Raw genomic sequence first — 27,616 nt, 5'->3', positions numbered from 1 at the left:
GTGTTTGGTGTGACTAAATAGATAAACTAAAAAAAAACAAAAAAACGGAGATCTGTATAAGACAATAGCTAACACTTTAAAATACAGTGTTGACAGTAACTGTGAAATGTTTTATTACGCTAGACTCAAGGGAAGCTATTTGAAATTTAACTCTCAAATTATTTCCTCCCTTTTTCTTTTACTCTGTTATTTTCGCGTAGTGTTTTGCGTTTACATTAATACCAAAGACACTTGAAGTATCTACTTATTATTCATACTAATATCTATTAATTCTTAATTTTAAATCGAAAGAGTAGACCAATTGTCACAAGTTGTTACAACAGGGCAGGCCCTAACAGTTGCGGGGCTCTATGCGACACGTATTCCGAAGGGCCCAGTCTGGGTAGGGATAAGCTTAATGTTGAAATAAAGATTTTGTATGCGAAAATATAATCGTCTTTGCAATAAATTGTTATTAAATGAAACCTGACAGTGCCGTTTTTTTAAATCGCCAACGATTGGCACCCCGAAATGATAATTTGTTCTATTTTTCAGGAGATTTTTATGAGTTTTCAGGAGATTTTAATAATTTTAGGAGACTTCCAGAACTTTTAAAAAATATATTTTGCAATATTAGGAGATTTCCAGGTGACCCTGGAAAATCAGGAGGTCTCGGAAACCCTACTATTATATATAAGTTTTAATGGTTAAATTTAATAATTTACAACTAGAATTAACGCGGGCCTATGAAAGTGAGGGATCCACTGCGGCCGCATAGATGACAGTGTGGCTTAGGGTCGGCCCTGTGTTACACAATAAGAAAAGTTGTGGAATCTTTTGAATCGAGCCTCTATAGAGGGGCAAGAAAGCACCGGGCTGCGGGCTTGATTTGGCCCGTGGTTAGTTTTTAATTGATTTAAACGTTTCAACTTTATCCGACAATGGGTGTGGGAGAAATAACCTTGTTTATTATCTAAGGGAACGAAAACCTACATATTTAGCCGTATGTGTGAATAGTGAAGGACTAGTTTCCCTTTACCAGTAATTGACTAATTGGTTAATTGTTTTTGTTGATTCATGATTCATGCCATGTCTATGCCAATGAATTATTTTGCAAATTTTGTACTTAATATAAGAATGGGTGTGAAAGAAATAACATGTACAAAATTTTTACTAGACGGACATATTGAGTTGATATAAGCTTTGTATAAAGGACCAGCAGTTTCTCGATCTGTTTGCTAATTGATTTCAACAATGTAGTCTCTTAATTTGCATATTTTTTATGGCATGCGGGATCACCCAGATATCATAGACAGTAGGAGTTTTACATTTTAGATAATACTGTCCAAAATTAAGTTTTCATATAATCTTGTTTATAAACAATTTTAAACAAAGTAGTTTTTAGATATTAAAGTTATAATCATTAGAGTTATGTTTAAATACGCTGAATTCTTAGATTATTTACTTCCTACAACCAGGGCCGGCCTTAAGCATAAGCAAACCAGGCAGCCGCCTAGAGCTTATTATTGCTGGGGGCCTCGCACAGGACTCGAAACAGTTTTTTTTAGAGACGAAATACCTAAACGTGTGCCGAATGTTGTTGGAGTTTCTAAGTTTATAATAAATTACGTAATTTTAGTTTTTATCTGCTTATTTCATATTTTTATATTTCATTTGGAGCCACCAAATTCACTAGGCCTAGGCCCTCCAGCTACATAAGGCCGGCCCTGCTGTAGCTCAACAATAAAAAACACCAAACTGTGGAAGATGAGTTTACAGAGAAATATAGAGATGAAGATCTTAGAGAGAAAGTGGTGATGGATTGGTCACACCCTTAGAAAGGATACCAACAGAGCTAGACAGGCCTTACAGTGGAACCCCCAGGGCATAAGACGTAGAGGAAGACCAAAAAAACGTAGCGACGTAGTGTACTAGATGAAGCCAAGAGGACAGGAAAGAGCTGGGAAGCCATGAAAAAACTATCGAGAGACCTTGGAGAGTGGCGTGTTTTTAAGGAGGCCCTTAGTTCCACGAGGAACGCAAAGGAAATATGACGATGATAAAGGTATTATAAATAAACAAAATATTTATTAAAATAATTTTCATCAAGAATGAAACAACATGTGCATAGAATGTTGCAAAGAATAGAAATACTGGCACGATAAAACTATGGCATGTCGATAGCTTGTTTGGACAAAGATTTGCATCTATTTTTACTATAGATATTATAGAAAAATATTATGCAACTGTCAAAGAATAATTCTAGAAACCACATTGTAACAAAGCTCAACATTATAAAGAGGTTTTTCGAAAGATACACATCAATGGAGCACAAATAAAAAAAAAATCATATAAACTGGAAGTGAAACAACAATGCAAAAATATAAAAGATAGAAAATGTCAGTTATCAATCGAGAAATACAGACAGACCGTGAAACAGACAGAGAGTGAAAGAGACAGGAAAATAAATAGATTGATAGATATATAGACAGACAGACAGACAGACAGATAGATAAATAGATAGACAGATAGATAGATAGATAGATAGATAGATAGATAGATAGATAGATAGATAGATAGATAGATAGATAGATAGATAGAAAATAAAAAGAACTTTTCAATATCCTAATTCTATTCTCATATGTCCATATCGTCATTTCGCAAAAGTAAATTTCCCTTGACCCGGACTTTGCATAACTATGACAAAATATATAGGTAACAGATGGTCTGCATGTCTACATTAAATAATTTACTGTTCAATGGGACTTCTGTATTTGCATAATGATACGCTCTTACATTTAGTTACAACAACATTAACAATTTTTCTGTTTTTTCCCTTGTGTTTGGAAACGAAAATGCATTGTTTCTTGTTGTTTTTTGTGGTTTTATTTTGCCATTTAAATAATATATAAAAATATACAAATATATAAATATAAACATATGAACAGTGACAAGTAGAGGACCCCAGCGAGATGACACAGCAGCCAGTGTTCTCTGGAATCTACATGTATAAACAAAGACATGATGTGACGTGTCCTCACATGTTGTTCCAGGGTACAAACAGATCTAAGAAGGGGGCAGTTACTAATGAACAATGACAGATAGAGGTCAGTACGTGTGACCCCGGCTTGATGACACTGCAGCAGGTGTTCTCTGGAATCTACATGTAAAAACAAAGACAGGATGTGACGTTTCCTCACGAGTTGTTCCAGACGATACTAGCAGTGTTTGTGCAACTTTAGAGGAGCGATTAGGGACTCTATATAAACCAGAGAGTTAATGTGAAAGTCATTCGTGAGTGAGCCGTTACAGTCGATACAGACGATGTAAGACGTGTGCGGTTCTAGTGGAAGAGAAATGTGTACGACTCGATGCAAGTTAACTAGGGTAGAGTTAACTGGAGTGGACTACTGTCGTTAGAGTCTATACAACGAACTACAGTTCACTTGAGCCGTTACAGTCGATACAGTCGATGTAAGACGTGTGCGGCTCTGATTCGGTAGACTTGAGTACGACTTGGTTCAGCTTTGGGAGACCTGGAGCGACACTGGGAAGTGTGTCGTTGGTCTGTTCTGTGGAATACGGCTCGAGGAAAGTTGAGAAAAGATGAATTGCAACGAAGTGAAGAGATGAATAGCAACGAAGTATAGCTAACTGTAAACTGACAGATATTGTACAGTCTTCTACGCTACATGTTACATAACAAATTGTTAGAGTTGATAGTCAATAAAGTTATATGAAGCTGAAAGTTTAGTCGTCAAGTTCTTTACAGTGTTTTTTATTGTGTGCCTACTAATACATTTAGCCAGAAGATTCAGAAATACGTAACAATATATATATATATATATATATATATATATATATATTATATATACATACCTATATATGTTTAACAATAAATCTAAAAATCAGAACAACATACACTAATTTTTTAAAATGACATTTCTAATATCTCTTGAAGCATGTAGCATGTGATGTGATAGCAGATTCCACAAAAAACAACATCGATAAAACAACTCTATTTCGCAAACGCTAATTTGGCTTTAATTGTTTGGTTCAACACCTGAACCAATGACACTCACAGCTTGAGTCTAATGAAGTGTAATGAATGCTACAAAAAACATTCAACAGAAATTTCACAGGATAGCTACTAAAAAAAATCAAAATGCATTGTTTGTTCATTTCAATTAGATAAAAAAAAAAAATTAACACAAAACTTTGAAGAGGGCAAATACAAAAATTGTTGTAGGTTGAAACAAGCAAAAAAAACTATTTAATTTTTTTTTAAAAATACAAAGCTTATATTAATGTGTATCAATTAGTTTGGGTTAGTTATGTAAATTTGTAATAGATCTTGAAGAACAATAAAAAAAAAATCTGTGCGATTAAAGTTAATATTTACCAATTGTTTTTGTTTAGCGCAATTATATGCTTTTAGCGTCCTTAATATGCTATTATCCTATCACTTGTCTGGACCAGTTGAAAAGCGAGAGAAAGAACTTGTGGACTTAAGCCTTCACATATAAATATTTTTTATCTCACACGCCAACGCGGTAACCACTCTACTAGAGAAGCCTCTATGAACATGGAAGATAAAATAGTTATCTGTTGTTTCTATTTCCTCTTTGTGTTCACTAAGCCTCAGACAGCATCCTAATAAAAAGGACTAATTCAGTTTGTACCACCCATTCAAGTACTATTTCTTTCCCTTAATTGAGATACAAAACAAAGTAATATATTACCAATGTGTTGCCAGGTAGAAAAAAAATATTTTGCTAAATTTCAGCTTGATCCTAGATCGGGTGTCGAGAAATAACGTGTTCAAACTTTAGGGGCTGAGAGACACACAGGCACATAGACAGACATAGTAAGTTGATATAACCTTTGTAAAAAAAAAGTCATCAATTTATCTAATAGTCTCTCTTTCTCTTCCTCTTCCTGTGTGTGTCCATTAATCTGTGTATTTAAACAAATAAATATCTATTTAGACGTATTTTTTGCGTCACTAGAAAGAGCAAATCCACTATAAGTCTCGTCTGTCCTTTGATTTGTCAAATTTAGATCTAATATAAAAGAAATGATATTGAAAATGTGATTTCTTTATTTAGAAATTGTAAAGTTAATGTGCAAAAATTAAAATTATGAAAGTGATTTTTTAAATTAATATATTATCCGTCTTTTCATCTAACCCCAATATTAAAAATATTATTAATATCAAACAGATGATCCTTAGGGTTGCTGTCAGGTCTTAAGATGAAATCTGGAACCTCAGACTTGTAAATCAAACTTGAAAAACATCAGACAGAAAACCTGAGATGAAAAACCTTAGACCTGTAACCTAGAATTGAGACTTGCGATTTCACCACTGAAACCTGAGACTGAAACTGAATCTGAAACTGAGTCTGAAACTTGACACTGAGACTGAGACCCTATAAAAAGATAAAGAACAGATTCTTCTAATCTTATATATATATATATATATATACAAAATACGAATACAATCGAATCCAAATAAACATTAACTATACAATATGAAATAAAACTCACACTAAACAGGGGTCAAATAATCCAAGAATATATAACAGGGTCAACGCTAAGGCTATCCAGTAACGAAGACACAAGTATAAATCAGGGGCTCCAAAGATATACAGCTTGGCTCTACAGTCCAAGATGGAGAGAAAGAACCAAACGATCTACGACGAAAGTCTACTACGTCATAAACAAAAAATATGACGAAGCAACAAGGGGAGATCAAATAATGCACACAAACAAATACCCAAGAAAATGACGTCATCAAAATAGACGAAAACGGTACTATTAAATAGGGAATATTTTTTACTATACAACTAATTCAACAGGAGCGACAGTTGCCCAGGGACCCCTGAGTTTGGGTGAAAACACAAACTCTCTTTTTAATCTGGTTGAATTATAATTTGTAAATTCTTGACTTGCAATTCTTCGTTTCGGTTTCTCGCAGCCAGTTTAAATGTGGCAATATAGGTTTTATAATGATCAAAATATGCACGTATTTGTTTCAAATAAATCCATGCTTTTTAAAATGTTTATAATTATATATATATTCATAGTTCACTAACAGCTAGTGTGAGCACCTGAAATCTTTGAAATTGACTCCCAAAACAATATTAAAAGTGTCTAGAGTTCAGATTCAATTATTATAACAGAACTGCCAGATTTCCATAAAAACATAAATGTAGTAATCTTGTAGTTTTCTTTGACTCCACATTGTATTTTAACGCATAGACAAATAAAATTGTTAAATTGTCCCACATACGAGTTACGTGCCCTTCCCATCGTAGCTGTCGGCGTCGGACCATAGGAAATTTCTCAATACTATCCATACCGGCGTTTGTAGGACATCGCTGTTTGTAGTGCCACTATATGTCCATGATAGTGCGGAAACATCTTTGGTGAAAGCGTTGATTTCTGTATAATACCCATGTCTCAGAACCATTTACAATTATTATTATTATTATTTCATTTGTACAGCCCGTCTTCCTATATTATATTTGGTATGTTCTGATCAAACATATGTTTGGGCATGCGAGTCATTTAGATTGAGGGTGGAGCTGGTCAAAGGTTAATAAGACATTTTCTACCCCAACAAATGGGACGGTTGAATTCTTCCTAGTGACAGGTCATCCTTCTGTATGCAATTTTTAAAAAAATATTAAACACAAAGGACGTCTAGCTGAACACCAGGAGGATCTCAGGGCTATAAAACTGCATTGAATGTATCTCAAACGTCAGGGTAGAGCCGTACCATTCTTTCTTAATTTAAACTTCATTTAACCTAACAAAACGAAAGAGTGTAGATACCAGTAGAATGAATTTCCAAAGCTCGTTATGCGCCAGATCCCCATAGCTCGTTAAAAAAGGTCACTGCCCTATGAAAAGAGTCACTTGTACATTACAGAAACAGGGCTGTTCAGGTACTCGGCAAATACTTTTTAGCTCGAGCCTAATCTGGCATGAATAAAAACTTTTCTATTTTACACAGTGAATCGATTTCAGTCTCCACACAAGCAGCTTATTCATCTCAACCAAACATATATACACAAGCTTTGTAAGGTTATTACATCAACTGACTGATCACCCTCACATTATTCCATACCGCTTTCTGCATTTTATTGCTTAATAATAATAATGATATTTTTAAAATCATATTTATCTTTATTATCCTTGAGGATGTTTGTATGACAATTGTGTATTATAAACAACAATAAAAAGCAATATTAGTGCAAACAATTTGTACTGTAAGTTAACAAAATAAAATTTGTACCCCAGTTTCTTTTAAACATAACATGTGAAATTTACCACAGTAAGTTACTTTTTGTTCAATGATTTCGTTGCCAAAGGAACAAAAGAGTTAAGAATGTAAATCAAATAAAATCCGATAACTAAACAAAAAGAGATTACAGTTATTTAAAATTTTTTTTTGCAAATTCAAAATAGGTAACTAAACCAATAGAAAAATAGATAAATAGATAGATAGATAGATAGATAGATAAATAAATAGATAGATAGATAGATAGATAGATAGATAGATAGATAGATAGATAGATAGATAGATAGATAGATAGACAAACAGAGAGAGACAAACAGACAAAGATTGATGGATATAAACTTTATCACATGTAAATTATGAGTGAGTCTGGTGTGAATGTACACTTTGATTTCTTATAGTTATAATGTTTTTTGTTTGGTGTAATGCACAAATTGTAAGACAAATTTCCATACGGACAATAAAGATTAGTATTATTATTATAGAAAGATATATAGATAGATGGATAATAGATAGATAAATAGACAGACAGACAGACAGACAGATAGATAGATAGATAGATAGATAGATAGATAGATAGATAGATAGATAGATAGATAGATAGATAGATAGATAGAGACAGACAGACATAATATTGATAGATGGATGGATATATAGATAGATGGATAATAGATAGATACACAGACATACAGATATACATACATATATATATATATATATATATAGAGAGAGAGAGATAGATATAGATAGATACATAGATACATAGACAGATAAACAGACATACAGACGGATAGATAGATAGATAGATAGATAGATAGATAGATAGATAGATAGATAGATAGATAGATAGATAGATAGATATAGATAGATAGATAGATAGATGAAGATGGACAGGTAAAGTGATACAGGAAGACCCTCAGATTGTGAGAACTGCTGAAAACGGATAACGGCGTGTAAACATAGTAGCAATATGTTTCAAGTCGAATCCCATTCAAAAGCGATTTAAACCACTAGCTTACTACCATCAGGCATGTTAATAACGGTCAACCTGAGACTAAGGTACTGTTGGCTTGTCCGTCACGACCGGTCATGCGGTAAACACAAATGGCAATCTAGTAGCATGCTCGCCAAGATGGCTGGGTTCATTAATTCACAGTAACATTATAAAATGTACAGGATTTTCTTCTGACGCCATCCACAAGCTGACAAGGTAAGTCAGAAGACTTTGTTAGGTTGAGAATCCATGTGGCCTTTTTTTTTGTTGTAAACACAAAGACAAGATTGAATCCAGTTTACTTACCATCGAACCTTTATAGGAAAAAGTGATCGGATGGTCTGTTGGAATTTCTAACGCCTATGTGATATTTCATCAATATATAATCAGTTTCAGCTGAGTTCGGGAACAAGAAATGTAGAGACAACTTTGAAATGTGTGTCTTATATTTATTCATGGATGAAGATAACATATTACTTCATCCAATTTTCATTCGTATATCTATGTGTTTTTTTTTCAATTCATTATAAGAGTTTGCTGTGAGATATAAATTATATTCAACTACAACTGATAATGAAAGCAGTTTGATTTCGTATCACACTTGTGAAATATGCAAGAGCTTAAAACGCCATACTAATTTTTAAAATATTATTTTAATATAATTTTATTATATTACTACAACACGGTGCCATATCACTATAATATGCAAGACAGTCGGGCTCCTTCCTTTTACCATCAATTTCCAAATTGTGTATGTTTTATCTCTTTAATCTCATTTCCATAAGATCAGTCTCCAGTAAATGATACAGAACTTATAAAACGTGTAAACGAAGTCATGTTGGCCGCTCCAGCGCCAGAAGTGTCTGGTCTGCACTCTTCCTCGATACATCACTTGTATAACGTTATATCTATTTGTTGATCCGTTTGTTGATTTACAAATATTTCTCTACAAGGACTTACCAGAGTTAGGTCTGATAAAAAAAACCCACTAAATACTAGCAAGAAAAATATATGAAAATATTTTTAAAAAAGAAACAACGCTTATACGAAGTGTAATGGTATCGAATAGTTTGGATCAGACTTGTGATTAAATTTTACCAGCTACAATAAATCTGAGCGGTTATTAATATTTTTAGCGATTGTTTTTGTCTAGCGCTGTTTCATGCCTTTTGGTTTCTCAATACGCTATGATCTTATCACTAGTCTGGACCAGCTGGGAAAATGGGATGAGGGGAGGGGGGAGGGATATCTGGTTGTTTTTCACCGTAATTGGATTTAAAAGGGTAGTGGGAAAGACCTGAGTTCAAACTAGGGGATCAGGCCTCCTCGGGCCGACGTGCTAGTGGGCCACTTATGACTAGAGAAGATTGTAATGTATTGTTCATTACAATTTAGAAGAGCCAAAATGAAACTAATTCAGATTATACCACCACTTCAGTCAAGTAAAGCCTCTTTCCCTTGTTCGAGATACCAAACAAAATAATTAATTATCCAATAGTTATTGGTTAAATTATTTTTTTGATTCTTGTGTTGTCAGCCAAAAGAAATAATTTTGCAAAATTTAAGCTTGGAGAAATAACCTTGTACAAACTTTTTGCCATGCTAATGACTGACATTCGTTCATGGCTCTACGCTTACACAGATTAACAGACCGACTGATCAGATCACACACGCTTTGTTGCCCCTATGTGCAGTCGAGCGTAACTATTTGAAAGTTTTTACTTAAAACATTCAAACAATTTTACACTTGATCAGTCTAATTGTTATTTTTTTTTGTAAATTTATTTATTAATTTCATGTATACAGATAGTTTTCTATCCAACTCGAGGAAGGAGAAATCCCATTTCCAAGAATGCGTGTAGTTCAGATTGTTCTCATCGCCTGCCTAGTTACCCAGTCCTTTGGCTTGTTTAGTAAGTAACAGTAGTCAATAGTCATTCATTCATGTATCATAAAATGTACACACTTTAAAAACTACATTTAAAGTAAAAAAAAAAAAGACAATTCCTCCTTTATATAGCTAAAAAAAATTAATAAATTTAGATAAAGAAATTATACAAATAAAAAATAGGTTGACTCGGGTATTGAGATCGGATCTTACTATGGCACCATCAGCACGATGTATTTCTGTGTCTATCCATCAGGCCAGAGCTACTTTGTATAATTATCAATGTTTTTAGTATTTATTGACACTTTCATTATATAGACTTTTAGAACTAGATCTAGATTGTTGATTTAAAACTCTTAAGATCTAGATATAGATCTACTTCTAAATCTGCAATGTAAAAGTAATCTATACTAGATTCACGTAAGAATAATAATCAAAGCGTAGATAATCTTTCAATAAACATAAACAAATTAAAATTGATTTAACAAAATTAAAGTTATAAGTACACTATGGCTGCCTTCGCCATTTTTTTCCTGCTGTTTTTCTCCTAATAACTAATGAATTTTAGACTAAAAAACAACGGAACATTATAGTGTATCAAAACATTATTTAAAAAACATCTAATATATAGATATATATATAAACACATATATATAATATATATATTATAATAAGAAGGCCTGTCTTCAAGTCCGAAGATTAGTGAGGAATGCAATATTTCTCGTGGCTGCGCAGCCCCAGATGTGACCTACATATTTTGCCACTTCCAGGGCAAACACAACCGTTGTCCGCATGTGGTTGATTTAGATTTTCTTTTCGCCGTCTGCGTTTGTTCTCGGCAGCAGATTTTCTTTTGGTCTCATATATATATATGTCATTAAAAGGAAACTTAAAACAATATCATTAAGCGGTGAGTGATGTTTAATAGCAATATAGATTTATTGATTTTGATCATGAAAGACGTGGTCCAGAGAGGTAGCCTAAACGTTTGCTTGCAACACACTCTCACATTAATTAATTATTTAGTAGGGGCTCGAAGTCCCAACAGTGTTGATCATTGCGTTACTTCATCGTTATTTTGATGTGGCTAAATATGTAGGTCACAGCTGGGGCTGCGCAGCCACGGGAAATACTGCATTCCTCACTAATCTTCGGACTCGAAGACAAGCCTTATTATTATCTATATTCGTTCTTTATTTAGCTTTAAAAGATTTTTAAAAAGTGTCTCATTTAAAAAAAAATCTCTTCCATTACAGATTTTGTCAAAGACGTTATCGGTGGTGCTGGTAATGCTTTGAACGAGGTAGCCACTGGGACAGGGAATTTCGTCAAAGATGTCGTGGGTTCAGGGACTAATGTCGTCGGCAAAGTCGTAGAGACTGGTGTAGGAGCTGTGGACAAAGTCGTCTCTGGTACTGGTACGGCAGTCGGTCAAATCTTGGAGGGCAATCTTGGTGGAGCTCTAGGGACCGTGGCCGGCACAGTTTTGGACACTGGTTTTGGCATCCTTGGAGGCGGCGTAGACATATTTGGCAATATCATCTCGGACAGCCTGACCATTGGGAAAAATGTCCTAGGTTCAGTAGTAGACACTGGAGTCGTTTTGTTTTGCGCAGTTGGTGGTTTAATAGTGGATTGCAGAAAAGGTAAGCTGTATGGATACTATAAAACTTTAATTGCAAAAAAAAAAAATTAAAAAAAAAATACTATTTTCTTTTTCTTCTTTTAAAAAGTACATTAAAATAAATAAGACTGAATATTAACATTTAATAATTATGTAAAAATGTCTTATTCTTTTAAAAACAGAGAAAGCAAATGATTTGACTTTATTCTAGTTTCATAAAAAATTTGAAAGACGAAAAAAAGATGTAACGCTGTTGTTGAATGTTTTCATATTTAAAAAGAAAATGTTTTCGTATAGCGCAGCTTTAATGTCCTATCTTTCTCAGTGAGTTCTGGTTCCAGTTTCTGTTGTGGACCGGTGGGGAAGGGGAGAGTTGGAAGAAGGTTTCCGTGCTGCCCATCTCAGTTGGCATTCTAATATTTTATTCCATACAAAAATGCCATTGAAAACAACATTGGTCGTATTCTTATATAATTTTGAATTATTATATTTAGAGACTAGCTTGGTCCTAATTTTTTTGTCACTTATTTATGAGATATACTATATACACAGTTTAGGTTGAATATATATATATATATATATATATATATATATATATATATATATATATAATGAAACTTACATTTTTTTGTATACAAAAACAAAACAACAGTTTTTGTAATCATTTGTATATCTCCATGCACTAAGGCTTCCTGCTAGGATTGTACCTTTGTAGCACTATCCAAGTATCTGGCAATGTTGTCCAGGGTGCTCTTAAGGTTTCCATGCTAAACGAGACCCTGTATACATTTTTCTCGCATTATCATCCTTGTTGTTGCTCTCTTGCGAGGGGGAGGGGGGCATGTTACACTTTTTTTTTCTAAGGACATGTTCCTCAAAACTAGTTCGACCTTCTGTCACAAATTCGTAAAGTTGGCAAGTGTAGAGGATTTCTACGCTGGTGACAAGATCTCTGTATGTATGTGACTCCTTTTTCCCGCACGAGTAGTTGATGCTGATGTAGCCTCCTTTAATTTAACCTTTATCAATGTCTTCCAACACTCATATGACTAGGTCGCTGTAGGTATATTTCAATGGCCGTACAAATTCATGAACACCTATTTTGCAAGTTACAGCTAAATAATCTCAAACGAGTGTCTGCTATTTTTATATGTTATTACTAGCTGGATATGACCCGCAGCTGCGGGCCTTAGTTCGGGTATTACTGATCTACTGGATTGGATTAGTTCTATGTCAAACATTGCTAATGATACCTTAACATGTTTTCAATGATTTGGCCACGAAAATGAAAGTGGAGTGTAAAACGGGTTTACCCGATTTGTTAAAAAAAGTTTCGTTCTTTAATATATATAATTTTAGTGTTGTTTTTTTTTTCTTTCTAATTTTGAGAGTGTTCCGGTTGTGGAGAGAATTTAAACATACACTACGGTCTCCGCCATGACCAAAGAAATATTTATGCTAAGTCTTTTCAAGATTGGTCAAACGGTTTTGATTTCTAGACACACATTCATACATACTCCTTACATTATACTTTATAAAAATTAGATGAGCGCAGTCCTTAATTTCAAATGCATTTCACATGCTTCTTTAAACACACATCACACGTACACATGAATATTCGTACATATATCTAGAGTATTGGAAATGTTGGCTGAAGTTATTGTTAAGAAAATGTTATATTAGAACTATTTTTCTTTACAACACGATCATAAAACAATGTTTTAACATTTTCTTTTTGTAGCGCCAGGAAGTGTATCTGTTGGTAAGTAGTCAATAGAGTCATTCTATCCTTGGGCTAATTCACATTTAGTATAACAAAAAAAGAAAGAAAAACAAGATTTTAAAAGTAACAAAAATGTAATTAACGTGTTCGGGAATAAACAGGCAAACAATTACTTTTCATTTGTTATGACATAGTAATGTTTTTAATCTACCTTCATGATTTAATCTTATAAAAAGGGTTATTTTTTATTTTAATTGTTTGGCAACGTTTTTTTTTAAATTTTGTTAATTGCAAATATGTCTACAGCGCCTCTTCCCTTCCAATGCCGAGGCAAATCTGACATCATCATCGTCATTGACGCCTCTGGCAGTGTTGGATCTCTTAACTTCAAAAAGCAGCTTTCTTTTGCCGCCAACTTGGCTGGGGCCTTCTTGATTGGTCCAAACAACGCTAGGTTTGGTGTTGTGGGATTTAGTACCAATTACCAGAAGTGGTTTAATTTGAACCAATACAACGACCCCGTGGAAGTTATGAAGGTAGAATATACTTTGTCTCAAAATAGTTATATTGAGAGAAAAAGATTTTAAGAGAGAGAAAGAGAGAACGCTAGAAGATATATATATATAGAGAGAGAGAGAGGAGAGGAGAGAACGTGAGAGGATATATAGAGAAATAGGGAAAAAAAGAGAAAGAAGGATGCGGAAGAAATAGACTGGCATACATGATTTTAAATTCCTTTAAAAAAGGGAGGTTGGGGTGGGGGGCGAGGTGACCAATTAAGTCTGTCTTTTGTAGCTTATTTTCTCAATTTTATACTGTCGATTTAGATGTCCGATTTCTAGAAACATATTCCTCGAACCAAACCTAAATGTGCACCATTGAAATTTTAAAAAAATCAGCACACGCATTTAAAACACAATATAATTTCATTTCAATAATACGCTAAAAAAAAGTTGACTTAACATGAAGCTTGAAACTTATTGGCTGATCCCCACTTATTATCTTTCCTTTGGTATATATAGAACCTCTTTAAAATTAGTTACTCTAATTAGGCTACTGCAACCTACGCGACCGCGCTAATTCTAAATGTAATTTATTAAATTAAACCATTTTAACTTATAAAGGTTTACCACGGCCTTCCGATTTTCCAGGAGCTCATGTAAATTTCCAGAAATTGCAAAATATACGAAAAAGTCATAAAAATCTCCGAAAAAAATCATACAAATCACCTGAAAAATTGACAAAATTGACATTTCGGGATGTTTATCAATATGGAAAATGATATCTTACTCGTGATATGAAAAAAAAACAGCATTGTCATCTTTCATTGAATAAAAATGTAAGGCGAGTTTCAACCAAAACAGGACATTCCAAGACTTAATATACTTTAATAAATATAGATTTAAATCTAACTCGACCTCTTAAAAAGATCAAAGGCAATATTTTGCTCGTCGATAGTAAATCTAAAAAGAAGATCTGAATGTTTATCGGCTTTCTGTTGGAAAACTATTATCTACTGTAAATGGCTCGTAAAGTAAATTTAATAGTGATTTTTTACTTAGTAAAGTATGAATAAAAAAGACAAATTTATTTTCTAAAACAAAATCTTAATTTTCAATTATTATCCATATCCCTACCAGACTAGGCCCCGAGCAATCCGTTTTGCATAGGGTCCCGCAATCTGTAGGACCGGCCCTGACTCTTACAGGAAAGAACCATAATTTTCTACTCAAAATATTCATGTTTACTTTTGACTCCCTTGTCTATTTCTTTTCAATTTTTTTTTCCTTTTTGAGTTTTCGGAGCCTTTTTTTTTTTTTAGCTATTTCACTGTTTAGTGCCCTTATAACTACTGTTATCGTTGGCGAGAATTAAATGTTAATGATAACCACTTTTTTTTTTCATATCTGTGGCTTTCAGTTTGTGGTAGTTACGTCTCGAGAGACGAACTTTTCCTTCTCATGTGACTATAGAGGCCAATCCTTGTGCATATACTTATATAATTAAATATGTTGCAAACTGTTTTCTTCCTTTCGAATTGTAGATAAGCGTGATTCCTTCATTATTATATACATACTTCATGTATAGGTATATGGTATCTTGTATAATTATGTACACAGTTTACATATATATATATATATCATATATACATATTGCTTACACACCTAATTTTTGTAGTACTTACATAATATAAACAGTTCAACATATAATAAAATAAAGTATTTTGCGTCGAAGCATATAATTCATACAGGAGGATACCCTCCTAAATTCTGTATAGTTAGTGTATAAATAAAAACTTCTCTGTGACTGAGGTGGGAAAAAGCTGGACGTTTATGCGTGATACAATCTACCAAACATCATCACTGGTCTTTGGAAACAAAACCAAGAAAAGCGAAGACTGGTTTGAAGCTAGTCCGCCAGAAATGGAAACTGCCACTACGAACAAGAGAGCAGCCATGCTAATCTACAAGAAGGATCCCACCCCAAAAAAACTTAAAAAGGCTCAGAGCTGCACGTAACAATTCCCAAAAGAGTAGCGAGACAATGCGCTAACAATACTGGCAGGAGCTATGCGAAGATATTCAATCTTGTGCCGACTGTGGTAACATAAGAGGACTATATGAGGGCATGAGAAAAGCCTTTGGACCTCACACCAGCAAGTGTGCTCCACTCAAGTCAAAAGATGGCTCAATCATCAGCGATCGTGCGCTGCAAATGGAACGATGGGTAGAACACTATGCAGAACTCTACCAGATTGAAAACGCCATCTCACCAAATGCTGTTTCCAACTTCCCATCACTTCCAGTTTTGACGGAATTAGACGAAACGCCCTCAGTAAAGGAGCTGAGCATTGCCATTGACATGCTTGCACATGGGAAAACACCCGGAGGAGATGGCATTCCTGCTGAAGTAATTCAGGCTGGAAAACATGCCCTAATCAAACCACTCCATGAACTGCTAAGCTTGTGCTGGGAACAAAGAATGGTCCCCCAGGAATTGAAAGACTCCAACATTGTTACAATTTATAAAAATAAAGGCGACCGCTCTGATTGTAACAATTACAGAGGCATCTCACTGCTTAGCATAGTCGGAAAGGCTTTTGCTAGTATTACTAAAGTGATTACAGATCCTGGCAGATCGTGTTTATCCAGAGTCGCAGTGTGGCTTTAGGGCAGGTAGATCTACAACAGATATGATTTTCTCTCTGCGGCAGCTACAGGAGAAGAGCAGAGAACAAAAGCAGCCCCTCTTCATAGCATTTATTGATTTGACCAAGGCCTTTGACCTTGTTAGCAGAAGCGGTCTATTTGCTGTACTAGAGAGAATCGGCTGCCCAAATAAGTTAAGAAAACTAGTGTCAGTTTTTCACGAAAATATGCAGGGCACCGTTCAGTTTGAAAGTTCTTCCTCCAGGCCATTCTCCATTAAGAGCGGTGTAAAACAAGGATGTGTACTGGCCCCTACACTATTTGGCATCTTCTTCTCAGTCGTACTATCCAGTGCTTTTAAATCCCTGGAAGACGGAATATACATCCATAGCAGATCCGATGGAAGGCTCTTTAACCTGGCACGTCTTAAAGCCAAAACGAAAAGGCGTCGTATCTTGATAAGGGAGCTGCTGTTTGCCGATGATGCGGCACTGGTATCTCACTCACAAGGAGGTCTACAGAAGCTAGTGAACGCCTTAGCAGCTGCTTGTCAAGAGTTTAGCCTTACTATAAGTCTCTCCGAAATCCTGGCACAAGACGTCGCAGAAATACCTATAATACAAATTGGGAACCACACCCTTTCAGTGGTGCAGGAATTTACCTACTTGGGTTCAACAATTGTCAGTAACCTAGACTTAGTCATCGAGCTGACAAAAAGAATAGGAAAAGCTACCACAGCATTGGCAAAACTCTCCAAGCGCGTCTGGGAAAATGGTAAATTGACCACAGCGACCAAAATCCTAGTCTACAACGCCTGTGTTGTGAGCACTCTCCTTTAGTGCAGTGAAAGCTGGTCAACATATATGTACCAAGAGCACAGATTGAATAGTTTCCACTTGCGCTGCCTGAGACGCATACTGGGCATCTCTTGGAGGGACCATGTCTCCAATCAGGAAGTTTTGAGATTGGCCAATATGAACAGCATGTATGCTCTCCTGACACAAAGAAGATTACGCTGGCTCGGACATGTCACCCGCATGCCAGATGGTAGAATCCCGAAAGATATCTTATATGCTGAGCTTGTGGAAGGAGTCAGACCCAAGGGCCGCCCAAGACTAACATATAGAGATGTCTGCAAGCGAGACATGAGAGCCTCAGGCATCAGCAAAAGTATGTGGGAAAACATAGCCAAAGACCGGAGTGCATGGAGACAGACTGTGCGTGCTGGGAAAACCCTTGCTGAGAACAAAAGAATTGAAGCGGCTTTAATCAAGAGGAAAAAAAAGAAAGCTGCCCTAAATCAGAGGCATACACATGTACGAATTGTGGCAAAGTCTGCCGTTCTAGAATTGGCTTGATTAGCCACACCAGATTCTGCCCCGTCTCAAGATTAAGCCAAAACCAGTGACTCATTTGGGGGCATCCATTGCCTTTCAAGACAAAAGGAGCCATATATATATACATATTGGTAACACACCTTATTTTTGTAGTACGTACATAATATAAACAGTTCAACATATAATAAAATACCCTCCTAAATTCTGTATAGTTAGTGACTTTGTGTATAAATATCTACACACTTCATGTTCATACTTCAGGCAATACTCAAAACTCCCTACTCAGCCGGAGTCACTGCGACAGACAAGGCCCTCAACTCCATCATTGACAACAAGATGTTCGATCCCGCAAACGGAGGCCGAGCAGACGCCAAGGATATTGTCATTGTTTTAACTGACGGCCAGTCTGACAAGCCAAGCTCAAGTAAGTATGAGATTTCACGATCATGCTATACAGGCGAGTCCGGTTAAACGGGGCCAGCTGCCTATTTGGACCAAATCCTAAAGTAGAGAAACGAATCCTATTATACAGTTGAATCTGGTTAATCGAATCAGCCGGTTATTAGGACTAAAACGATCGCGTTTTTACATAAATTCGCTCCTGATATCTGCGAATTTAGACATCATGACGTACTTTATATCCCATTCATCGCGCGTTTCTTTCATTTTAAAAAACTAAGCTTATCAATATTAAAGAAATTTTTAACAAATCGGATAAACCCGTTTCCATAGTATTTTATATTTGATATGAATGTATCGGCATAACGGATAAACCCATTTTCGCAAAAATACTTTTATTTTCGTGGCGAAAAAGAAAAACTTGAAAGGAACATTAGCTAAGTTTGACTTAGATCTTAATCCAGTCCACTAGATTAGTAATACAGTAAAACTAAGGCCCGCAGGCCGCAGGTAATATATGGCTAGAATTGTATAAAACAGAATCAAAAACTATATTATCTAGGCACAGGTACATGCTATTTCACGGATGTAGAATTGTATATGTCGATTTCGTAGTTTTAGAGCCTTATGTTTCACATATGACTATATCAAGATTAAACATTTTCGTATTCCATATTAAATGTGGGTTACAATGTTGAGGTTGAATACATTTATATGATCCTATACAACAAGTTGTTCATTACATCTTATTACATGGAAAGATCTTTATTGCATCCTAAAATATAGTAAATGAAAAGCGAAATAATATAGTCCCTCTCATCTCCCACTTTAAGCTAATAGCTTAATTAAAACGAATGGCTTTCAGCTCTACTGCAAATATAGCAAAACTCATGCATTCTAGTTTTCTATTTATTGGACAATATTTTTACTTCTGAGATATAAAATAAAGTTATTTTTACTTTACGACAGTATTTGTCAGAATTTTAAAAAAAATACATATTGACATTTTTATAGGTACAATCGCGAGCACACGCGTTACGGAATAATTTACAACTAGATCTATATCTAAATTTTACATCATTATGTTAGTAATTCATATTTGCATAAAAACAGCCGTTCATATAATGCAAACGGAGCTTACAAACTTAGCAAATAAAAGTATATGGTGGCACAATGGAGTTAAATATATCATATTTGATGTACTATTGATACCTACTAAGGCTCCACCTACGCTGAGAGGGAAAAAAATGAAGCGGCCTTAGTCAAGAGAAAAAAAAAAAAGAAAGCTGCCCTGTAAGCTAGCCCTAAAACAAAGGCATACATATGCACGAACTGCGGCAACCTCTGCCGCTCCAGAATTGACTTGATTAGCCACACCGTATTCTTCCCCGACTGAAGACGAAACGAAAAATAGTGACTCATTTGTGTGCATCCATTGTCTTCCGAGACAAAAGGAGCCATATACATGGGCGTAGCCAGGATTTTTTTTCGGGGGGGGTTTTGGGGGGGGGATTTTTTTCTATTGTATATGTATATGCACTATTTCTGGTATTGAAAGCCAACAAAATGCATATTTTGAGGAATCTACAGTGCATTTTCCTGCTATTAAAAAGTTTTATTTCAAAAATCTAGTGTGCTATTCTTACTGACTTAGATCCTACCGCGCCGTTTGGCGCATTTGACGTCAAGCTGTTTTCATAAAATTGTAGATTCCCTACTATTAATAGCAATGGGGTCTGGGGGAGCGCTAAGAGCTCCCCCAGCGCGTGGCGAAGCCCTGCCGCCAAGCACTATTTCTGGTATTGAAAGCCAACAAAATGCATATTCTGAGGTATCTACAGTGCATTTTCCTGCTATTAAAAAAGTTTTATTTCAAAAACCTAATGTGCTATTCTTACTGACTTAGACCCTCCCGCGCCGTTCGGAGCATTTGACGTCAAGCTGTTTCCATAAAAATCTATCACTGGTAATGTCTGAAGCCTCTTCCCACCTACCATGAGGACCTCAATGAATGAGTGGCGTCAAGTTGTACTAGGATAACATTGCAACTCTTCTTATGCGTAATTCATTTTGTCGAAGAACATGTCACGCAAACCTCATGCATCGCTCTCTCACAATCTTACTAAAGGGTCGACTCCCAGTTCGGCATAGGATTTCCTTGATTTAAACCCGATCTCTATAACTGACTCCTAAAATCTGTCTTAGCCATCTTTGTTGAGCCACATTTAGTGGCAGATGACTATTCACTGCAGTTTATTAAGGGAGCCCTGCCACTGGTAAAAATGTGTAACCTCACTTGAATACGCTCTTGGAATTAAGTGACTGTAGTTTGCTTTAGATTTTATATTGAAAAGAGAAGTTTTATCGTCAAAATCATCTGTTTGGGGTTTTCCACCTCAAAATGCTCTGTAAAGAGGATCTTAAACTCAAAACCATCTAGAGGGGTTTTAAACTTTTAAAAAACGCCATCTGTAGAAGAGGGGTTTAAACTCAAAACCCCCGATTGGATTGGCTACGCTCAAATAATTTTAGTGTGTAATTTGCTTTTTTTTTTAATATTGAAGATGTATTTTTTAGCATCAAATCCATCTGAATGGGGGTTTAAACTCAAAACCCCTTTTGGCAACGCTCATAGCATTTTGAGTGCGTACTTTGCTTTTTTTTCTTCAACTGATGATGTATTTTTCAGCCTCAAACCCCCCTGGCGGGGGGTTTAAACTCAAAACCCCTTTTGCTACGCTTATAGATTTTAGAGTGAGTAATTTGCTTTTATTTATATTGAAGAGGTACTTTTTAGCTTCAAACCCCACTGGAGGGGAGTTTAAACTCAAAACCCCTTTGACTACACTCATAACATTTTGAGTGTATAATTTGCTTTTGTTTTTATTATTAAAGAGGTATTTTTTACCTTCAAACCCCGCTCAAGTGGGGTTTAAACTCAAAACTAAGTCAAAACCCATTTAGCTACGCTCATAACATTTTGACTGCGTAATTAGCTTTTTTTTATATTGAAGAGGGGGTTTATCGTAAATTTTGGAGGGGGGTTTAAAATCAAAATCTCCCTTAACTGTGCTCTTGGAATTAGGGGATTTTCGTTTGCATTTTTTTTTGTTTGTTTTATAGAAGAGGGGGAGTTGACTGCAAAAACCCCAAGTAGGGGGTTTAAAACTCAAAACCCCTGGTAGGGGGTTTTAAACTCAAAACCCCTGGTAGGGGTTTTTAAACTCAAACCCCCCTGGTAGGGGGTTTTAAACTCAAAATCCCCTGGTAGGGGGTTTTAAACTCAAAACCCCATTGGTTGTGCAGGGGCAAGTGATGGTTTAGTATTAAAATATCACCTAAAACAAACAAAATCAAAGCAAAATATCATTCACTTAATTCCGATCCCCCCCCTTGGGGGGGGGATTTCATTTCGGGGGGGGTTTGAACCCCCAAAACCCCCCCCTGGCTACGCCCATGGCCATATATATATATATATACGCCCTGGTCCCAGAACTGCTGCCCCACAAGTCCTCCCCATGGTACGCCACTAAGTAAAAAAAAAAAAAGTAAAAGTAAAACTTCTCTTCTTTCAGCCCAGACGGCAGCTAACAAATTGAGGAGCAGGGGCGCCACCATATTTTCTATCGGCATTGGGCTAGGTAACAACAAGGTAGAACTGGTGAGCATTGCTGGCGACGAGGAGAATGTGTTCAACGCCGATGACTTTGACCTCCTGAACAACGTTCTGTATCAACTTGCTCAAAGGACATGCGCAGGTGAGACCTTTAATACGACACACTAACACTGACATATATCAATCTATCAAACTTGCTTATTTTTATAAGAGATTCACTTGTAGGCCTACTTTAAAATGTTATCGTAGTTATTTAAATTGAACTCAATAAGAAATAGATTGAGTCGAATTTGAACATTATAGGTGGTGATGAAATAAAAACATAATATAAATCTTCTGTTAATAAATCTTTAAAAAATTGAAATATAAAAAAAAATTAGTAACAGTTTGCTAAGGGAGGTGACTCATAATTAACAGTGGTTTAAACTATAAATACAAGAATACCTTCTCTTCAAGGAAAAAGTAGGACACTTAATAAATAAACAATACCAAATAAATAAAGGAATTAAAAACTAACTAACCCAGCTATACGCTCCAATTAAACAGGACACAAAGGACGCTTAAGTATATATTTGTTAATATCAAGGCTCAATTTAGTCTTACAAGACAACAAAAATTAGTGCACCTATTCACTACCAATTTCTTACAGTAATCTGTAAAGCTTGTAATAGCCGTTTGATTAGATATTATGGAGTTATAAAGATATCCAGTCGAGGCATGCTAAAAATACACTAAAGACACACTAGAGACACACTAGAGACTCACTAGAGACACATTTGAGACACACTAAAAGACACACTAGATACAAACTAAAGACACACTAGAGACACACTAGAGACACACTAAAGACACAATAGAGACACACGAGAGACAACACAAAGAGCATGTAGAATACATTAGAGGATATTCATCAGTATTTTAAGATCAGCAATCGAAAAAAATCCATGTGTATATTTAGGAGCAGAAACAGATTGCTTTCCTCACGAAAATTAATAATTTTCTACACTTTGGTAATGTTACTCCTTGAAAATTACTTCTCGGCCCTCCAACTTAACGAGGGCGCGGTGGCTGAGTGCTAAAGCGCTTGGCTTCCGAACCAGCGGTCCTGGATCTGGATTGGAATCTCGGTGAAGACAGAGATTTTGATTTTTCGGGATTCTTAGAGCACACCTTAGTCCACCCAACTTTTATTGGTACCTGATTTAAGTTGGTCGTTGTGTTGGCCGCATGACATGCTTGTTGACCGTTGGCCATATACACGTTCATCTATACTATAAAGTAGAATGTAAGGAGTATGTATGACCCGAATAGAAATCAAAACCGTTTCACCAATCTTCGATGAAACTTGGCACAAATGTTCCTTTGGTGCAAACTGGAACCATGACGTATATATAGTAGCCCTAAAACAAACTAAAGATCCTCAAAAAAACTTGCCCAACTCTATGAAAGTATTAGTATTTCATGGATCAAGGCCATGGTAAAGTTTAAATCGAAACGATCTAGATCTAGCACTTATTTTTAAAAGTACACTTTGCACAGATAGTTTTTTACTTTGACACATAAAAATACAAAATATAGTCTATTGATTTCATTATTTAATAAAATTAACTTTCAAATTTGACTTTCAGAAGCATTTTTACATAAATTCGTTCCTTATATCTGCGAATTTAGAAGTCCTGACCTACATTCTTTTATTAGGCAAGATCAAAATGTTACACATCTCCTTATTCCAGGTCTAAAACTCTAATTCAACTCTAAGATGATAGAACTTCTCTTTGCAAAGATAGTGTTATACTTTAACACATAAGCATACTAATTATAATCCATTAATTTCATATTTAAATAAATTAACATTCAAATTTTTTTTTCTAAAGCATTTTTCATACATTCGTTCGCTATAACTGCGAAGCCGTGTCGACATACATTTTCATAGTTCCATTCATGAGTCCGTACATCTAACAAAAAAGGTCACGCATGCGCAGAGAGAAGCCTCCACGCACGCGCAGAAAGAATTCTATCCAAGCCAATATTTAACTCTAGATTAGTCTAGATCTAGGGTATCTCTAACTCAAGATCTAATTCAAAGATGATATATCTACTTTATAATTTAACACATGAACATACAAAATAAAGTCTATTTAATTTGTATTTTAATCAAATATATGTAAGCCTACAAGCACATTTTATTAGAAAAAAATGGATTTAGGTTGATTAGCTATTTTGATAGCTCCATTCATACTATTTTTACAATCACGCATTCGCTTTACTTATAACATTATTATTTCGTTTAATTGTTTACAAAACACTCACAGTGACTATATCGACAGTGATACGCAAATTAAGACCCGCGAGCCGCGTGTAACATATGGCTAGTTAATAGTTATTAATATTAGACAAACGACATATATAGAGATATATGTTGATTTGATAATTACACTATAACTGTATTTAACCCTATATTGCTTTGTTCTGCTTTCAGCTTCTGGAAGTGAAGAAAAACCAGTCGTCGGTAAGATTTTAACACATAAAATTTCCTTGATAATTATAAGGAAGCGCGGTGGCTGAGCAGTTAAGCGCTTGGCTCCCGAACCGGGGTCTGGGGTTCGAATCCTGGTAAAGACTGGGATTTTTTATTTCGGGATCTTCGGGCGCCTGTTTTTAGTCCACCCAGCTATAATGGGTACCTGACGTTAGTTGGGGAAAAGTAAAGGCGGTTGGTCGTTGTGGTGGCCACATGACACCCCCGTTAACCGAAACAGATGCCCTTTACAACATCTGCCCTATACACCACAAGATCTGAACGGGGAACTTTTTACTACTTATAATGAAAAGTAAATTGAAGTCAACAAACCAGCATGCGAAGGGCATTCTACAGCATAAGTCCCTATATTCAAAAAAATTTTTTTTCCCTTTTGGCCATGTCACAGGTCTGTACGACGCGGCAACGAGCTGTTGGTCTAAACTGCCCACAGGTTGTGACGTTGAAGGTCAATGTTTAGGCCTTCTGTAAGGAATGGTGTCGCTTTAACTATCACTCAAGCTGACTTCTCTGAGCATCGATTATGACAGTCCCAGCGCAAGGTTTCATCAGAAAAGCTTTAGCCTAACAATACAAAAATGTCAACACGCCCCTTTCCTGGTCGTTATCTGGGAAACACACAACCACACATATTTAATAACAACCCTCCTTACACAGACTCACTCAACTGCCAACTTGGCTGCCTGAACGTGCGGTTTGCGCGCTGGGCTGTCGTTCGGACGTATCGATGGTCCCGTGTTCAATTTCTGCCTTCTCCTATCCCTCGCCGTCCTGCGGGAGGTTTCGACTAGGAAGTAAATTATCTTCAACACTGAAGGAACATCCGAAACATGTAGAACATGTTACATTTTACAAAAAATCTATACGATTCCGTTTGTTATGTATGATCTATACGATAAAGAAGACGGCTGTATTTCAAGTGATTGAATGGGCACCAGATGCTTGGTACATATATGAGATAGTGATAACAAAGTCGCCTGTATCAAGTTTTGGACAGCGGCAATGAGGGTACAATTTCAAATTATAACAACAAGTCCTTTACCCGTGTACTGTGAATATGTATAGGTCCGATAATTAGGTCGTATCATTGATATATGACTTTCATTCGTTCTATGTAATATAAGGAATATATATATATATTGATTCTGATAATATGTTATAATTGAAATATATTTCCTTTAACATAGATCTAGGCTTGAATCCAGTGTTATGTAAAATGAGTTGATTCTCTTTTTTTTTTTTACTTTTTCAGTTGAACCACGTAAGTATCTTTTTGTTTTTAAATCTTGTACATATGTCCATCAATCTACTTACTGTTCATCTAGGGCTAAATTACGACTTTTAAAGCTATTTTGTGAAAAGATATACTCAAACTATTCTTATATTAAATACCAGAACTATTACATTTTTAGCTGATTAGGGTACAATTTGATTCTATTGATTAATCTGTTACAACTGTATTATCTAATTTGCAAACGTATCTAATTATTTTGAACATGCCTAGCCCAGCCCCTTGGATGCCTCTCTTCAGCACGACGCGGCATTTACTTGAGACCAAAACTGAGATAGAATGATTGTAGAGAGGTGCAGATACGTATCTGGCTAGATGCCTACCTTACCTGCTTGACCACATGACCAAGTGAAGCCTGATCAATAGCTAGTGTGCGCCTGACCTGTGAAAACGAATGGTCAGCCTGGATCAATAGATTGTTGGCACATCACAGGCCTGCAGTCAAGCATTCTGCGACGATTGGTCTCTTTTAAAGCCAATATTAGCCACCGAAAGTGTCACAGAGGGTCTCAGAGTTGTCTACTCCCCCCCCCTCTCTCCCAAACGCTTGTTATACTACGACTTTTGTGTTACTTAAGAATGCAGCTAAACCCTCTTGGCCACGTGACAGCATTTATCCAAATCATACATGAATGTTTAATAGGAGGTCATTTTATGGAGTCTATTGGATTTACAAGGAAAATCACTATTCAGATATATTATTATTATTATTAATACGTCAATTAACACCAATGTAACTAATATATTATTATATATTATACATATCATATACTTCTGTTGCTACATCCTTGTGTATTGCTAATTAAAACTTTTTTTTTTCTTTTACTATTTGTATAGCTATTGAAGTAGGTGAGCACTTTTTATCAACTCTTAAAATCTACAATTATTAGAATTGTAAACGTGTATAACAATAGACAAACTAACCCATTAATTATTTTTTTTTAATAAATACATTTAAACATACATGTTAAAGTTTATTTTCATGCACTTGTGGATCATACTTTAAGTACATATAAAATTGTGCATGATAATCATTATCATTACATATGTTAATTTCATGCGATGGTTGAAGTTTACATTATTCTAATTAGAAAACTTGGTAATTGCTTTGATTGAAAATGCCCTCTGCTAGATGAATGTAACTTAAGAACTAATAAAGTGAAGAAGAGAAAAAAAAAATGCTGGACTCATTAATCAGTAAATGCAATAAGAGTAACACCCCAAATATATCAAAATACAGAATCAAAGTATTATATTTGTTAAGTGAAACTAGCAATATTAGTTTACAGAACTGACTGTGATCTCCTCTACTAAATTTCGTATTTTTTATAGTCTTTTCGCAACCCATGCTCAGGGGGGAAATCTGAATCGGGAATTCCCGTTTTTTCTTACATTCACTTGAGCTCATTCGCAAGAACATGACGTCACAAGTACTCCCCCCCCCCCCATTTTTTTAATATTAGCAAATGATGCTACAAGTTAAATAGTGGGTTATTCTCCTTTGTTCTTGTAGTGCTCTAAGACACTAAGATAAGGCAATCGATATCACTGACACATAAAGATCATTGACACATAGATTTCATTGACACATGGATCTCATCATAGAGACATAGTTATCCTAGACACACAATTTTTGTGTGTGTGTAATGCACGAATTGTAAGACAAAGTTCCTTATGGATAATAAAGATTATTATTATTATTATTATTATTATTATTATTAAATGCAAATTTTTAATTCATTTTGTTTTTCTTTCACGCATCTCTTTGTAAAAC

The 27,616-nt window shown here is 35.4% G+C and overlaps 1 protein-coding gene across 1 annotated transcript in view; it reads left to right on the top strand.

Annotated features, from left to right (window-relative positions):
• The first annotated feature begins 10,086 nt into the window (after positions 1-10,086).
• The window catches only part of LOC106053117 (collagen alpha-1(XIV) chain-like), a 230,872-nt gene continuing 213,342 nt past the window's right edge, over positions 10,087-27,616 (top strand). Inside the window, exons 1-7 of the mRNA XM_056011116.1 lie at positions 10,087-10,189; positions 11,421-11,810; positions 13,530-13,550; positions 13,818-14,047; positions 18,259-18,421; positions 21,972-22,154; positions 24,492-24,521. Coding sequence (XP_055867091.1) covers positions 10,129-10,189; positions 11,421-11,810; positions 13,530-13,550; positions 13,818-14,047; positions 18,259-18,421; positions 21,972-22,154; positions 24,492-24,521 — 1,078 coding nt within the window. The 5' untranslated portion in view covers positions 10,087-10,128. The remainder of the gene's footprint in view (positions 10,190-11,420; positions 11,811-13,529; positions 13,551-13,817; positions 14,048-18,258; positions 18,422-21,971; positions 22,155-24,491; positions 24,522-27,616) is intronic.

This window comes from Biomphalaria glabrata, chromosome 14 (assembly GCF_947242115.1).
Source record: "Biomphalaria glabrata chromosome 14, xgBioGlab47.1, whole genome shotgun sequence".
In the NCBI taxonomy this organism is placed as follows: Eukaryota; Metazoa; Mollusca; class Gastropoda; family Planorbidae; genus Biomphalaria; species Biomphalaria glabrata.
This window is presented reverse-complemented; position numbering and strand designations above follow the sequence as displayed.